General features: G+C 41.4%; 3 protein-coding genes across 7 annotated transcripts in view; 1 reads left to right on the plus strand and 2 right to left on the minus strand.

The window, feature by feature from the left end:
- The window catches only part of LOC135492708 (uncharacterized), a 46,253-nt gene that overhangs the window by 19,404 nt on the left and 9,972 nt on the right, over positions 1 to 16,877 (plus strand). The gene's annotated exons all lie outside the window — the stretch shown is intronic.
- LOC135492545 (antistasin-like) lies at positions 1,567 to 7,411 on the minus strand. Of its 3 annotated transcripts, none has more exons than XM_064779087.1 (4): positions 7,265 to 7,375; positions 2,531 to 2,647; positions 2,211 to 2,309; positions 1,567 to 1,726 (listed from the first exon to the last, which is right to left on the minus strand). In XM_064779087.1, the coding sequence occupies exons 1-4, from the start codon at positions 7,308 to 7,310 to the stop codon at positions 1,638 to 1,640; spliced, it is 351 nt and encodes a 116-aa protein (XP_064635157.1). In that variant the 5' UTR covers positions 7,311 to 7,375; the 3' UTR covers positions 1,567 to 1,637. The 3 variants fall into 3 exon arrangements, with proteins under 3 accessions (XP_064635157.1, XP_064635156.1, XP_064635158.1); XM_064779086.1 differs by lacking the exon at positions 7,265 to 7,375 and adding an exon at positions 3,124 to 3,274; XM_064779088.1 differs by lacking the exons at positions 1,567 to 1,726; positions 2,211 to 2,309; positions 2,531 to 2,647 and adding exons at positions 5,753 to 5,913; positions 6,357 to 6,455; positions 6,683 to 6,799 and having other exon boundaries at positions 7,265 to 7,411.
- On the minus strand, positions 9,782 to 15,356 carry LOC135492461 (antistasin-like). 3 transcript variants are annotated; one of them, XM_064778964.1, is made up of 4 exons: positions 15,197 to 15,306; positions 10,779 to 10,895; positions 10,459 to 10,557; positions 9,782 to 9,944 (listed from the first exon to the last, which is right to left on the minus strand). In XM_064778964.1, exons 1-4 carry the CDS (start codon positions 15,240 to 15,242, stop codon positions 9,856 to 9,858), a joined length of 351 nt encoding a protein of 116 aa, XP_064635034.1. In that variant the 5' UTR covers positions 15,243 to 15,306; the 3' UTR covers positions 9,782 to 9,855. The 3 variants fall into 3 exon arrangements, with proteins under 3 accessions (XP_064635034.1, XP_064635033.1, XP_064635032.1); XM_064778963.1 differs by lacking the exon at positions 15,197 to 15,306 and adding an exon at positions 11,384 to 11,512; XM_064778962.1 differs by lacking the exons at positions 9,782 to 9,944; positions 10,459 to 10,557; positions 10,779 to 10,895 and adding exons at positions 13,536 to 13,698; positions 14,204 to 14,302; positions 14,782 to 14,898 and having other exon boundaries at positions 15,197 to 15,356.

A 16,877-nucleotide genomic window follows, 5' to 3' on the forward strand; every position in this document is an offset into this window, starting at 1 on the left:
CAGCAAACGTAATGTGCATACACATTCCGTTTGATGGTCAAGGAAGGTTGTAAATTACTTGTCATCTTAGCCAACCGTGATGCCACCGATGGCGGCAGACTTTAGCATATATACGGGAGAGTCTCCACTGCTAAAATGATCACTCCAAACTTTTAAGAGTTGCAGTGTGCATTATTGGGAGATGCAGTGAGTGCGAAAAGGGAACATTAAGACACCACACCTCATATTTTCCCCACGTAGTTTCGAAACACAACGACTATTGAAACGAAGGCAACGTAAAAGGAGAATACTAAACGCTATGGGAACTTTTAATTACCTGCCAACTAATTGCTTGAGTCGCCCCAGGAGAGTTTAACTTGCTTGAGAAGATAGGTAACTTTCAAAAAGGACCAAATGAATTACATGTATAGGAACAGCCATTGTTATCTTCTTATGTGGTAGTCGTCAAAACGCCCTAAAGGAACTTAATCACCCGAGTGGTGAATTTATGTGACGAAAGCTTCTGTGTTCCTTCTGTGTATCTACGTTCCCTTTGTTATCGGTGAAAGATGGGTGCGGCGTGAGTCTGAGGCCACACTCACCAATTCAAAGCCCACATCATGAAGTTCTGCAACTGAGATAAAGTTCGTATTCTTACTCATAAATCTGACCGGTCCAACAAACTAAACTAACAAGAATTAAAAAACTTAAGGCATGAAACTTTAAATACCATTTGTACTTTATTTGACCGCATTACAGTTTAAAGTACGACCACTTGGACAGATCTATATGAATATACATGTATGCGCATTGACAGACGTCACAGCTATCCATTCCCTTCACGAACCCGTTCTTGCAATACATGTCACACATGACTCTGTTTGACAATCTGAAGAAAGCAATAGAAAAAAATGTTCTTTTACCTGTCTGCGGTTATTGATCTATTTCCTCAACAACCTTTATGCCGCTGTCTCAAGTGTTGGTCACCAGTTTTCGAATATCTCCGTCTCTCCAAATGACCCTTGCGACCCCCTTAAATATCTCCGTTCATCTTGCTCCTGGAGACTTGCCCCTGAGTTTCCCATATCAAGTAGCTCGAAATTCTATGCGACTGGACTTTTTTTTTCGGTGCGCTATTTTTTTTCTCGGTATACATGTACCTGATCAAAAACTGACATGCATGTTTTTAAAAAGGAAGAGTCCTGATGCCACTACGTGATCAATGCAGTTGATACTGGTTATTTCTGGAAGCACAGTCTTGTTCATAGAGTTCAATCAGCAGTCTCATTAGACCAATTTGAACGTTGATCTGCTGTCCGGGAGGCTAGGTAGCTATCGGGATGTACATGAGATTGTGCATCAGGATCATGCATGTTAAGATGCCTCCATAGTTCATTAGCTGGGGCTGTTACGAACCTTCGTGATTCATGAAGGCTCGATCAACCTGATTGCTACCGTTATACAATTTTTGTTGTCATCATGTTATGACCTTTATCAACCTCTGTCGCCAACTTCTGTGATGAAGTACTCAATACACCTGACCGGTTCAACATACTATAAAGATCGACTTATAGAAAAACAAATGTATGATATTTGAATTTATTTATTTGACCACAATTCGTGATGTTACAGTTAAAGGTACGACTACTTGGACAGATCTATGCACATTTACAGATGTCGCAGCCATCCATTCCCTTCAAGAAACCCTTCTCGCAATACATCCTGCACATGGCTCTGTTCTTACAATCTGAAGAAAAGAATAGAAAACGATGGGTTAGTTCTTTTACCTGTTTGCCTCTGTCTCAATCGTTGGTCCCCATGTCAGTTTTCGAATGTCTCCGTCTCTCCAAATGACCCTTGCTGCCCTCTCAACTATCTTGGTTCATCGCACCCCCGGACTTGCCACAGTCTTTATGATTTCCTCTTTCTTTCGCCCATATTGCAGAACCACAAAGTCTTGACCGGTTTTTTTCGGTCTAATACTTTGTTTCTCGGTATCTGGCCAAAACATGACATGCATGTTTACTAACTAGAGAAAGAGGTTCTTATACCACTCGAGATCAATGAAGATGCTGGTCTTTTTTCAGTTACCCTATCATTGTTGTTTAAGTCGAGTTTTTGGCATGTTCAAAATGGATTTGAAAATTTTTACAACCGCATCGTTCATCAGCCAATTAATGATCACTGCCGACATCGATTACTGCTTTTTATTGGATCGAACAGTAACTTACGATCGAGGTTGGCGTTGCATTTGCAGTCAAAGCAGCCGTCGAGTCCTCTTTTGAACCCATTCTTACAGCCCATCCTGCACAAAGGGGCATTAGCGCAATCTGAAAAACAAAACAAGAATTTCATGAACACGTGTACATCACTTATGCATATTGCAGTAGAAGATCGGAATGAGTGACGACTGTTCGCTCGAGATTAAACGGTGGAGGTTGTTGGTGTGAAATTGTTTTACTAAAACCCGTTGCGCTTCACGCTTCTAAAAGTTTTGCAGTTGCAGCAAAAGAAAAACCAAGCAAATGCCAAAAGACAATGTAACACTTACGGTCGAAATTTGCGTTGCATTTGCACTCGAGACATCCATTCGCATCCCTGGAAAAGCCCTTTTCACAGAACATCATGCACATGACGTCATTGCATCCTTTTGGCTGATAACTGCTTGCTGGAATAGGAATTGTAATTTTAATAACGAAGTTCGTTTTTCCAAGAGCTCTCTTTGCAACATAAGAAATATACCCTGTATAGCCCGCGGGCAGCCTGATTGGAAGTGGCAGGCCTCCTTTTCAGCCTTAGACTACCAGGACCCGAAGACCAAACACAGATTACAAGTAACAGGTTGTTGGTTAAACAGGCAGGACACTAGCAAGGTCAGCAGTTTTTGCCGTAAACAGAATCTATAACAGTTAACCCCCAGCCCCGGCCACCAGTAGTTTTCCTATTGAAGAAACAGGAGGAAGTCGTGAGAAGAATCCGATGCAGCAACGCAGGTACACGCTTCGCAAAAGACCAACATCCTCTTCACGGAGGGCTATAAGCGCCATATAATGATGAAGGGCTACATTTCGTCTTATTGCCCAAGGGTAGGGCAAAGATGGCAATGTCCGATGTTAAACCTGGAATATAAGTTAGTGTGCTTACCATGAGCAGCGACAACAACGAGAGCCAACAAGATCAGGACCTTCATTTTGAGCTAGGAGTGTGGATATCCGCGAGTAGTTTAATGTGTCAGAAGAGTTGCAAACTGAAGAGCTAGACCCAGTATCCCAATATATAGCCAACTGCCATCATTGGTATCTGTCAGCCCTGGGACTCATCATCTGCCGTACGACAGACAAAATGATAGAAATCACAAAAACAAGGAAAAAAATAGATTGAATTTGTGCTGACCATAATTTGTTTGATGCGTTGGTACACTTGAAACATGTAATTCCTTAAACCTACTTCAGATAATAGATAATACTATCTCATATTTGAAGGTGAGCCATCGCTATCATTTTCACTATAATCAGGTCTTATATTTGCTATGTTTGATATTGGCTCCCGTCCTGGAACAAGAGCACCTTAAATGATGCTGACAAAATATTACGACTTCACTAATATCAACCATTGATCAGGTAGAGGGTAAATTGAACTTTCTCTGAAAAATGGTCATCTGACTGACGGACAGGAGATAATGATATCACCACATCGTCTATTTGATAACACTGGTGGATGGGGAACATGAACACCAGTGACAGGTGTTACCCCGATTACTTGACTTCGATGATTGGAAGACCTATCTTGTTTAAATGATACGCTGCAAAATCCTAGTAGGCTCATCATAAATTGATTAAAAAAAAGTTTGATTATTTTGATTGTAACAAATGAAAGAGCGGACCAATATGCACATGTATTAAACTCGGGTTAGGTGGTAAGGAAAACGAAAAAAATTTTTACTTATGACAAGATGCCTTTAGAGATGGCAATAATTATAGCCGTGAACCATACGCTGACTTACTTTAGTATCCCAGAGTTTCTTTTCATACCGGACCATCTTCCAATAACAAGGCACGGACAAATTAAGGGGTTCGAAAGATCAGGGTATACCGAGAACCGAACTCCACAAATGCTTGGTTTTCAATTTCTTTCACAGCACGTTATGCGCCAAGCCCGATTTGACTCTGTATTAAAGATCGTGACAGCAATTTAATTTCAGTGTGTAAAGCTTACAAAGATATTCATCTGGTGTACCTGACACGACGCCCCGGAATAACCGCTGTGGCCGGTGTTAATGGGTCGCGGCCAGAAGGCAGCTAGATGAATAATACTCTCAAAGAAGCCAATTAGATATATCAACTCATAGAAGACAGTACTTATCAGTGAAATTCAAGGGGCCTTAACGTATTCAAGGCACGTCAGCGGGTTTTTTGTGGTAGTTTTTTTGTTCTCAAGAGAATTTGAAAAATAGCTATAGTGAGGAGGGTCTTAATAGACTTGAAATCTTATTTTTACATGGTACCAAGAAGTTTCTGGTGAGTAGTTTGCTTTTCGGGAGTATGGGCACCATGTTCATAATCTTTTTTTTCATCCGCCAGTTACTGAGAGAGAAATGTGTGTTGTATTTCTCCGTCGCCCATCCACTGATTGACCGACCTCGATACCCAACACATAAACAAAACCTGTGACGACAGCGGGAAAGACAGCTTTCTGTACTGAGTTAGTGTAGCTTCATGCATGTAATGACGTGTAAGAGAAGGATCGGGATTCTTCCCAGTTGTTGTGATAGTGAAGCTACTGATCCATCAAGCGCATCAAACGCAATACCATTGATTATTCCCGATGGTATTTGGCCAAGGCGAGTCTTTAAGCTTCTCGCCGTGTTCACACACGACGCAATATCCAGGAGACTGTTGACTTATGTCATCGCAATTGAACACGGAGATACCAGCGGAGCGTAAAGGAAGCCTCTGAGGCAATGTGGCGCGAAGAACAGGGCCTTCCCGTGGGGAGACGGGCAATATGATTCTGGGCAAAAGTAGAGTACTGCCGTATTTGAAATCGTTACCTGTGAGTACGCCCCTGTCAAGACAAATCACTCGATTACTCCGTGGCATCAAATATACAAACATTGTTGGGGTTCCTCTTTCCTTTGGTCTATTTTTTGGTACGTTGATAAAGGTAAACATGTCTTCAGGTCTGATTCAACAAGAGCGTTTTCCCACTCCGGTCCTCACCGCGGTAAAATTAGTTTCGCGGAACCATGTGGTATTACACGTATCCCGTTAGCGGATCACGGAGAACAGAAGTACATGTATCATGAAAAACGCCATCCGTGCTGGAGGGTTACTGGGAATTACCACCGATAGGGTCCGAACTTACAGTTACCATGGCGGCGACCGCAATTGAGTTGGAAAACATTCTAGGAATCAGTTGCCAATTATAGTATTGTTCTTCATCTGTTATCGTTTTTTTTCAATCAGTAGTCTCATTAGATCAATTTAAACGTTGATCTGCTGTCCGCGAGGCTAGGTAGCTATCGGGATGTACATGAGATTGTGCATCAGGATCATGTATGTTAAGATGCATCCATAGTTCATTAGCTGGGGCTGTTACGAACCTTCGTGATTCATGAAGGTTCGATCAACCTGATTGCTGCCGTTATAAGAGTTTTTTTGTCATCCTGTTACGACCTTTATCAACCACTGTCGCCAACTTCTGTGATGAAGTACTCAATACACCTGACCGGTTCAACATACTATAAAGATCGACTTATAGAGAAACAAATGTATGATATTTGAATTTAATTTATTTGACCACAATTCGTGATGTTACAGTTAAAGGTACGACTGCTTGGACAGATCTATGCACATTTACAGATGTCGCAGCCATCCATTCCCTTCAAGAAACCCTTCTCGCAATACATCGCGCACATGGCTCTGTTCTTACAATCTGAAGAAAAGAATAGAAAACGATGGGTTAGTTCTTCTACCTGTTTGCCTCTGTCTCAATCGTTGGTCCCCATGTCAGTTTTCGAATGTCTCCGTCTCTCAAAATGACCCTTGCTGCCCTCTCAACTATCTTGGTTCATCACACCCCCGGTCTTGCCACAGTCTTTATGATTTCCTCTTTCTTTCGCCCATATTGCAGAACCCCAAAGTCTTGACCGGTTTTTTTCGGTCTAATACTTTGTTTCTCGGTATCTGGCCAAAACATGACATGCATGTTTACTAACTAGAGAAAGAGGTTCTGATACCACTCAAGATCAATGAGGATGCTGGTCTTTTTTCAGTTACCCTATCATTGTTGTTTAAGTCGAGTTTTAGGAATGTTCAAAATGGATTTGAAAATTTTTACAACCGCATCGTTCTTTATTGGATCGAACAGTAACTTACGATCGAGGTTGGCGTTGCATTTGCAGTCAAAGCAGCCGTCGAGTCCTCTTTTGAACCCATTCTCACAGTACATCTTGCACAAAGGAGCTTTAGCGCAATCTGAAAGACAAAACAAGAATTTCATGAACGCGTGTACATCACTTGTGCATATTGCAGTAGAAGATCGGAATGAGTGAAGACTGTTCGCTCGAGATAAAACGGTGGAAGTTGTTGGTGTGAAATTGTTTTTACTAAAGCCCATTGTGATTCACACTTCTAAAAGTTTTGCAGTTGCTGTAAAAGAAAAACCAAGCAAATGCCAGAAATTAAGACAATGTAACACTTACGGTCGAAATTTGCGTTGCATTTGCACTCGAAACATCCATTCGCATCCCTGGAAAAGCCCTTTTCACAGAACATCATGCACATATAGTCATTGCATTCTTTTGGCTGATAACTGCTTGCTGGAATAGGAATTTCAATTTTAATTACGAAGTTAGTTTTTCATGAGGTCTCTTTGTATCACAAGAAATATACCCTGTAGAGCCCGCGGGCAGCCTGATCGGAAGTGGCAGACCTCTTTTTCAGTCTTAGACTACCAGGACCCGAAGACCAAACACAGATTACAAGTAACAGGTTGTTGGTTAAACAGGCAGGACACAAGCTAGGTCAACAGTTTTTGCCGTAAACAGAATTTATAACAGTTAACCCCCACCAGTAGTTTTCCTATTGAAGAAACAGGAGAAAGTCGTGAGAAGAATCCGATGCAGCAACGCAGGTACACGCTTCGCAAAAGACCAACATCCTCTTCACGGTGGGCTATAAGCGCCATATAATGATGAAGGGCTACATTTCATCTTATTGCCCAAGGGAAGGGCAAAGATGGCAAGGTCTGATGTTAAACCTGGAATATAAGTTAGTGAACTTACCATTAGCAGCGACAACAACGAGAGCCAACAAGATCAGGACCTTCATTTTGAGCTAGGAGTGTGGATGTCCGCGAGTCGTTTAATGTGTCAGGAGAGTTGCAAACTGAAGAGCTAGACCCAGTATCCCAATATATAGCCAACTGCCATCATTGGTATCTGTCAGCCCTGGGACTCATCATGTGCCGTACGACAGATAAAATGATAGAAATGACAAAAACGAGCAAAAAATGGATTGAATTTGTGCTGACTATAATTCGGCTGATGTGATGGTACACTTGAAACATGTGATTCCTTAAACCTACTTCAGATAATAGATAATACTATCTCATTATTTGAAGGTGAGCCATCGCTATCATTTTCACTATAATCAGGTCTTATATTTGCTATGTTTGATATTGGTTCCCGTCCGAGAGCAAGAGCACCTTAAATGATGCTGACAAAATATTACGACTTCACTAATATTAACCTGTTTATATACATTATTGGACAGGCAATTGAAAAGAAATGTAGGCCTATAACTTGGCTAATTGTGTGCGTTGGTATTAAATGGATACCCCTGAGGCAAAATGTCACTACCATATCATGACTTACTTGAATGATGATGCAAGGTGCAAAGAAAAGGTGACAACGGCATCGAACACCTTCACAGAAAACAAACGAAGAAAGCCTTTTAAGAATTTTCTTGAAAATGCAGTCTACAATTTTTATTTTGAAAGGTTTTCTGAATAAACAAATGAATGCTCTTTTGATTATCTAGAAGTAAGCTTCCGAAAGTGATGGTTTTCAGTCATGTGCGTCTATATTACCGCTAATACTCCTGCAGTATTTCTTTCTAATTTCGTCCTTGAAAACAATTGATTCATACTTGACCTCTAGTTCCGAATATCACCATTGTATTCAGGCGCTTGGTTGGAGTCGTAGCTCATGGAGGCCGTTCCGCTGGGCCTTGCGTCCAACTGATTATGAGCTCACTCATGCTTCATCTTTGACCATTTCAATCCCCACCCTGCTGATTATGGCAAGCAGGACAATTTATCATATGCCATTGCATGATACAATTCTCATCGATCAGGAAAAGGGTAAACTGAACTTTCTCTGGAAAAGGGCCATCTGAATGACAGACAGGAGATAATGATATCACCACATCGTCTATTTGATAACACTGGTGGATGGGGAACATGAACACCAGTGACAGGTGTTACCCCGATTTCTTGACTTCGATGATTGGAAGGCCTATCTCGTTTAATATTATAATGAAACGCTTTAAAGATCCAAATAGGCTCATCATAAATTGACTGAGAAAAACTTGATTATTTTGATCGTAACAAATGAAAGAGTGTGACTTTCACCACGGATCAATATGCACATCATGACATGTTTTAAACTCGGGTTAGGTGGTAAGGAAAACGAGAAAAAAAAATTACTGATGACAAGATGCCCTTAGAATATAGCCGTGAACCATACGCTGACTTACTTTTAGTATCCTTATTCTTCCCAGTTGTAGTGATAGTGAAGCTACTGATCCATCAAGCGCATCAAACGCAACACCATTGATTATTCCCGATGGTATTTGGCCAAGGCGAGTCTTTAAGCTTCTCGCCGTGTTCACACACGACGCAATATCCAGGAGACTGTTGACTTATGTCATCGCAATTGAACACGGAGATACCAGCGGAGCGTAAAGGAAGCCTCTGAGGCAATGTGGCGCGAAGAACAGGGCCTTCCTGTGGGGAGACGGGCAATATGATTCTGGGCAAAAGTAGAGTACTGCCGTATTTGAAATCGTTACCTGTGAGTACGCCCCTGTCAAGACAAATCACTCGATTACTCCGTGACATCAAATATACAAACATTGTTGGGGTTCCTCTTTCATTTTGTCTATTTTTTGGGTACGTTGATAAAGGTAAACATGTCTTCAGGCCTGATTCAACAAGAGCGTTTTCCCACTCCGGTCCTCACCGCGGTAAAATTAGTTTCGAGGAACCCAGTGGTATTACACGTATCCCGTTAGCGGATCACGAAGAACAGAAGTATCACGAAAAACGCCATCCGTGCTAGAGGGTTACTGGGAATTACCACCGATAGGGTCCGAACTTACAGTTACCATGGCGGCGACCGCAATTGAGTTGGAAAACATTCTAGGAATCAGTTGCCAATTATAGTATTGTTCTTCATCTGTTATCGTTTCAATCAGTAGTCTCATCAGACCAATTTGAACGTTGATCACCTGTCCGGGAGGCTAGGTAGCTATCGGGATGTACATGAGATTGTGCATCAGGATCATGCATGTTAATAAGATGCCTCCATAGTTCATTAGCTGGGGCTGTTACGAACCTTCGTGATTCATGAAGGTTCGATCAACCTGATTGCTGCCGTTATAAGAGTTTTTTTGTCATCCTGTTGCGACATTTATCAACTTCTGTCGCAAACTCATTTCTGTGATGAAGTTCGTCAGTATTCCGACTCAATACACCTGACCGGTTCAACATACTATAAAGATCGACAGAAAAACAAATGTATGATATTTGAATTTAATTTATTTGACCTCAATTCGTGATGTTACATTTAAAGGTACGACTGCTTGGACAGATCTATGCACATTTACAGATGTCGCAGCCATCCATTCCCTTCAAGAAACCCTTCTCGCAATACATGTCGCACATGACTCTGTTCTTACAATCTGAAGAAAAGAATAAAAAATGAGGGGTTACATGTAGTTCTTTTACCTGTTTGCCTCTGTCTCAATCGTTGGTCCCCATGTCAGTTTTCGAATGTCTCCGTCTCTCCAAATGACCCTTGTTGCACTCTCAACTATCTCGGTTCATCACAGCCCCGGTCTTGCCACTGTCCTTGCGTTTCCCTCTTTCTTACACCCATATTACAGACCCCCAAATTTTGACCGGTTTTTTTCGGCCTAATACTCAGTTTCTCGGTATCTGACCAAAACATGACATGCATGTTTACTAACTAGAAAGAGGTTCTGATACCACTCAAGATCAATGAAGATGCTGGTCTTTTTTCAGTTGTACAATCATTGTTGTTTTGGACGAGTTTACGGAATAATCAAAATTAACTTGAAAATTTTAACGATCAAATCTTTCATCAGTCAATTAGTGATACTTCCGACATCGAATATACATGTACTGCTTTTTGATGGGGTTTTATCAAGAGACATGGAATGATCAGTAACTTACGATCGAGGTTGGCGTTGCATTTGCAGTCAAAGCAGCCGTCGAGCCCTCTTCTGAACCCATTATCACAGTACATCCTGCACAAAGGAGCTTTAGCGCAATCTGAAAGACGAAACAAGAATTACATGAACACGTGTACATCACTTATGCATTTGGCAGGAGAAGATCAGGATCAGTGAAGACTGTTCGCTCGAGATTAAACGGTGGCGGTTGTTGGTGTGAAATTGTTTTACTAAAACCAGTTGCGCTTCACGCTTCTAAAAGTTTTGACGTTGCTGTAAAAGAAAAACCAAGCAAATGCCAGAAGACATAGTAACACTTACGGTCGAAATTTGTGTTGCATTTGCACTCGAGACATCCATTCGCATCCCTGGAAAAGCCCTTTTCACAGAACATCATGCACATAACGCCATTGCATCCTTTTGGCTGATCACTGCTTGCTGGAATAGGAATTGTAATTTTAATGACGGAGTTTTTTTTTTCCAAGAGCTCTCTTTGCAAAATAAGAAATATACCCTGTAGAGCCCGCGGGCAGCCTGATCGGAAGTGACAGGCCTCTTTTTCAGTCTTAGTCTACCAGGACCCGAAGACCAAACACAGATTACAAGTACAATGTAACAGGCTGTTGGTTAAACAGGCAGGACACTAGCAAGGTCAGCAGTTTTTTCCTTCAACAGAATTTATAACAGTTAACCCCCAGACCCGGCCACCAGTAGTTTTCCTATTGAAGAAACAGGAGGAAGGTGTGAGAAGAATCCGATGCAGCAACGCAGGTACACGCTTCGCAAAAGACCAACATCCTCTTCACGGAGGGCTATAAGCGCCATATAGTTATGAAGGGCTACATTTCATCTTATTGCCCAAGGGAAGGGCAAAGATAGCAAGGTCCGATGTCAAACCTGGAATATAAGTTAGTGAGTGAACTTACCATGAGCAGCGACAACAACGAGAGCCAACAAAATCAGGACCTTCATTTTGAGCTAGGAGTGTGGATGTCCGCGATTAGTTTAATGTGTCAGGAGAGTTGCAAACTGAAGAGCTAGACCCAGTATCCCAATATATAGCCAACTGCCATCATTGGTATCTGTCAGCCCTGGGACTCATCATCTGCCGTACGACAGATAAAATGATAGAAATGGAAAAAAAACAAGCAAAAAAATGATTGAATTTGTGCTGACTATAATTTGGCTGATGTGATGATACAAGGTACAAAGAAAAGGTGACAACTGCATCGGACACCTTCACAGAAAACAAACGAAGAAAGCCTTTTAAGAATTTTTTTGAAAATGCAGTCTAGAATTTTTATTTTGAAAGGTTTTCTGAATAAACAAATGAATGCTCTTTTGAGTATGTAAGTAAGCTTCCGAAAGTGATGGTTTTCAGTTATGTGCGTCTATATTACAGCTAATACTCCTGCAGCAGTTTCTTTTTAATTTCGTCCTTGAAAACAATTGACTCATACTTGACCTACTGGTTCCGAATATCACCATTGTATTTAGGCGCTTGGTTGGAGTCGTAGCTCACGGAGGCCGTTCCGCTGGGCCTTGCGTCCAACTGATTATGAGCTCACTCATGCTTCATCTTTGACCATTTCAACCCCCCACCCTGCTGATTATGGCAAGCAGGACAATTTATCATATGCCATTGCATGATACAATTCTCATCGATCAGGAAAAGGGTAAACTGAACTTTCTCTGGAAAAGGGCCATCTGAATGACGGACAGGAGATAATGATATCACCACATCGTCTACTTGATAACACTGGTGGATGGGGAAAATGAACACCAGTGACAGGTGTTACCCCGATTACTTGACTTCGATGATTGGAAGACCTATCTCGTTTAATAATGATACGCTTTAAAGATCCAAATAGGCTCATCATAAATTGACTGAGAAAAACTTGATTATTTTGATCGTAACAAACGAAAGAGTGTGACTTTCACAACGGATCAATATGCACATGTATTAAACTCAGGTTAGGTGGTAAGGAAAACGAAAAAAAAATTACTTATGACAAGATGCCCTTAGAAATGGCAATAAATATAGCCGTGAACCATACGCTGACTTACTTTTAGTATCCTTATTCTTCCCAGTTGTAGTGATAGTGAAGCTACTGATCCATCAAGCGCATCAAACGCAACACCATTGATTATTCCCGATGGTATTTGGCCAAGGCGAGTCTTTAAGCTTCTCGTCGTGTTCACACACGACGCAATATCCAGGAGACTGTTGACTTACGTCATCGCAATTAAACACGGAGATACCAGCGGAGCGTAAAGGAAGCCTCTGAGGCAATGTGGCGCGAAGAACAGGGCCTTCCTGTGGGGAGACGGGCAATATGATTCTGGGCAAAAGTAGAGTACTGCCGTATTTGAAATCGTTACCTGTGAGTACGCCCCTGTCAAGACAAATCACTCGATTACTCCGTGACATCAAATATACAAACATTGTCAGGGTTCCTCTTTCATTTTGACTATTTTTTGGTACGTTGATAAAGGTAAACATGTCTTCAGGTCTGATTCAACAAGAGCGTTTTCCCACTCCGGTCCTCACCGCGGTAAAATTAGTTTCGCGGAACCCAGTGGTATTACACGTATCCCGTTAGCGGATCACGGAGAACAGAAGTATCATGAAAAACGCCATCCGTGCTAGAGGGTTACTGGGAATTACCACCGATAGGGTCCGAACTTACAGTTACCATGGCGGCGACCGCAATTGAGTTGGAAAACATTCTAGGAATCAGTTGCCAATTATAGTATTGTTCTTCATCTGTTATCGTTTCAATCAGTAGTCTCATCAGACCAATTTGAACGTTGATCTGCTGTCCGGGAGGCTAGGTAGCTATCGGGATGTACATGAGATTGTGCATCAGGATCATGCATGTTAAGATGCCTCCATAGTTCATTAGCTCGGGCTGTTACGAACCTTCGTGATTCGTGAAGGTTTTTTTGTCATCCTGTTGCGACATTTATCAACTTCTGTCGCAAACTCATTTCTGTGATGAAGTTCGTCAGTATTCCTACTCAATACACCTGACCGGTTCAACATAGTATAAAGATCGACTAATAGAAAAACAAATGTATGATAATTTAATTTAATTTATTTGACCTCAATTCGTGATGTTACAGTTAAAGGTACGACTGCTTGGACAGATCTATGCACATTTACAGATGTCGCAGCCATCCATTCCCTTCACGAAACCCTTCTCGCAATACATCGCGCACATGACTCTGTTCTTACAATCTGAAGAAAAGAATAGAAAACGAGGGGTTAGTTCTTCTACCTGTTTGCCTGTCTCAATCGTTGGTCCCCATGTCAGTTTCGAATGTCTCCGTCTCTCCAAATGACCCTTGCTGCCCTCTCAACTATCTTGGTTCATCACAACCCCGGTCTTGCCACATTCTTTGCGTTTCCCTCTTTCTTCCACCCATATTACAGACCCCAAAATTTTGACCATTTTTTTTCGGTCTGATACTCAGTTTCTCGGTATCTGACCAAAACATGACATGCATGTTTACTAACTAGAGAAAGAGGTTCTGATACCACTCAAGATCAATGAAGATGCTGGTCTTTTTTCAGTTGTACAATCATTGTTGTTTTGGACGAGTTTACGGAATATTCAGAATTGACTTGAAAATTTAACGATCACATCTTCCATCGGTCAATTAGTGATCACTTCCGACATCAAATATACATTTACTGCTTTTTGATGGGGTTTTCAAGAGACATGGTATGATCAGTAACTTACGATCGAGGTTGGCGTTGCATTTGCAGTCAAAGCAGCCGTCGAGTCCTCTTCTGAAGCCATTCTCACAATACATCATGCACAAAGGAGCTTTAGCGCAATCTGAAAGACGAAGCAAAAATTACATGAACCCGTGTATACATCACTTGTGCATATTACAGTAGAAGATCGGAAGCAGTGAAAGACTGTTTACACCACCCGTTTCCCGCCTGCGGTTACTTCGCGAGAACTTAGAGTTTCAAAATACCCTCTAGTACTGTGAAGGGAAGCGGGGAGGAATAATCAGAAGATGCCAGCCGTGCGAGTGGTTAGTTGTTATTTACAAAATTATCCGAGCTTCGTTTTCGCAGCATTGATCTATTTCGCAATCTCTACGGCTCAAAAACATCACAAGAGAATATCCCCGAATTCACATCAGACACCACCGCGGAAATCCAGCCCATTCGCTCAAGATTAAACGGCAGAGGTTGTTGGTGTGAAATTGTTTTTGCTAAAACCCGTTGCGCTTCACATTTCTCAAAGCTTTGACGTTGCAGTAAAAGAAAAACCAAGCAAATGCCAGAAGACATAGTAACACTTACGGTCGAAATTTGTGTTGCATTTGCACTCGAAACATCCATTCGCATCCCTGGAAAAGCCATTTTCACAGAACATCATGCACATATAGTCATTGCATCCTTTTGGCTGACTACTGCTTGCTGGAATAGGAATTGAAATTTTAATTACGAAGTTCGTTTTTTCATGAGGTCTCTTTGTATCACAAGAAATATACCCTGTATAGCCCGCGGGCAGCCTGATTGGAAGTGACAGGCCTCTTTTTCAGTCTTAGACTACCAGGACCCGAAGACCAAACACAGATTACAAGTTACAGGTTGTTCGTGAAACAGGCAGGACACTAAAGCAAGGTCAGCAGTTTTTGCCGTAAACAGAATCTATAACAGTGGCAAAGATGGCAAGGTCCGATGTCAAACCTTGAATATATGTTAGTGTGCTTACCATGAGCAGCGACAACAACGAGAGCCAACAAGATCAGGACCTTCATTTTGAGCTAGGAGTGTGGATGACCGCGAGTAGTTTAATGTGTCAGGAGAGTTGCAAACTGAAGAGCTAGACCCAGTATCCCAATATATAGCCAACTGCCATCATTGGTATCTGTCAGCCCTGGGACTCATCATGTGCCGTACGACAGATAAAATGATAGAAATGATCACCAAAACAAATAGATTGAATTTGTGCTGACTATACTTCGCCTGATGCGTTGGTACACTATAGAAACATGAAATTCTCTCAACCTCCTTCAGATAAAAGATAATCCTATCAGATTTTTGAAGGTGAGCCATCGGTATCTCACTATTGTAGGTCTTATATTTACTATGTTTGATATCGGCTCCCGTCCTGGCACAAGTTGTTTCATCAATATACTCCAACTCTCGATATTTTGTGTATGAGGTACGAGTATCAAAATCTGAATCTCAGGATGATTGGCTCCGTGAACGAAAATGTAAGTCGATGCCGAAGGTCGTGCACGGAGTTTTAAAGAGGTCCTGTAGTGACACAGAGAAATGATATGAGAACAACGGGCCCCTCCTGTACGAATTTACCAAAGTAACCTGTTTTTATACATTGATTGTGGCTTAGGAAATGGAAAAAGAAAAATATATAACTTGGCTAATCGTGTGCGTTGGTATCAAATGGATACCCTCGAGACAAGATGTCACTACCATATCATGACTTACTTGAATGATGATACAATGTGCAAAGAAAAATTAACAGCGGTATCCGACACCTTCACAGATAAAAAAAGCCTTTTAAGACTATTTTTTGAAAATCTAGTCTTAGAATTGTTGGATAAATTTCTGAATGAACAATGGTTTCTTATTACATGTATAAGTAAGCTTCCGAAAGTTATGGTTTTTAGTTATGTGCGCCTATAATACCGGTAATACTCTTGCAGCAGTTTTTTTTAAATTTCGTCCTTGACAATAATTCATTCATACTGGTTCCGAAAACCACCATGTATTCAAGCGCTTGGTTGGAGTCGTAGCTTACGGAGGTCGTTCCGCTACTGGTCTTCCGTCCAACTGATTATGAGCTCTTTGACCATTTCAACCCCCACCCCGCTAATTTTGGCAAGCATGACAATATCATATGCCATTGCATGATACAATGTACATCTTTCTGCTTCGTTTTCCTGAACAATGGTCAACTTCTCATCGTCAGGTAGAGGGTAAATTGAACTTTCTCTGGAAAAGGGCCATCTGAAAAACGGACAGGAGATAATGATATCACCACATCGTCTTTTTGATAACAATGGTGGATGGGGAAAATGAACACCAGTGACAGGTGTTACTCCGATTACTTGACTTCGATGATTGGAAGACCTATCTTGTTTGAATGATACGCTATAAAATCCAAGTAGACTCATCATAATCATAAATTGACTAAGAACGAATTTGATTATTTTGATTGTAACAAATGAAAGAGCGGAACAATATGCACATGCATTAAACTCGGGTAAGGTGGTAAGGAAAACGAAAAAAAAATGTTATTTATGACAAGATGCCCTTACTGATTTTACTCCGTATTAAAGATCGTGACAGCAATTTATTTTCAGTTTGTTGCAAAATATTCATCTGGTGTACCTGACACGACGCCCCGGAATAACCGCTATGGCTGG

Source organism: Lineus longissimus, chromosome 8 (assembly GCF_910592395.1).
Source record: "Lineus longissimus chromosome 8, tnLinLong1.2, whole genome shotgun sequence".
In the NCBI taxonomy this organism is placed as follows: Eukaryota; Metazoa; Nemertea; class Pilidiophora; order Heteronemertea; family Lineidae; genus Lineus; species Lineus longissimus.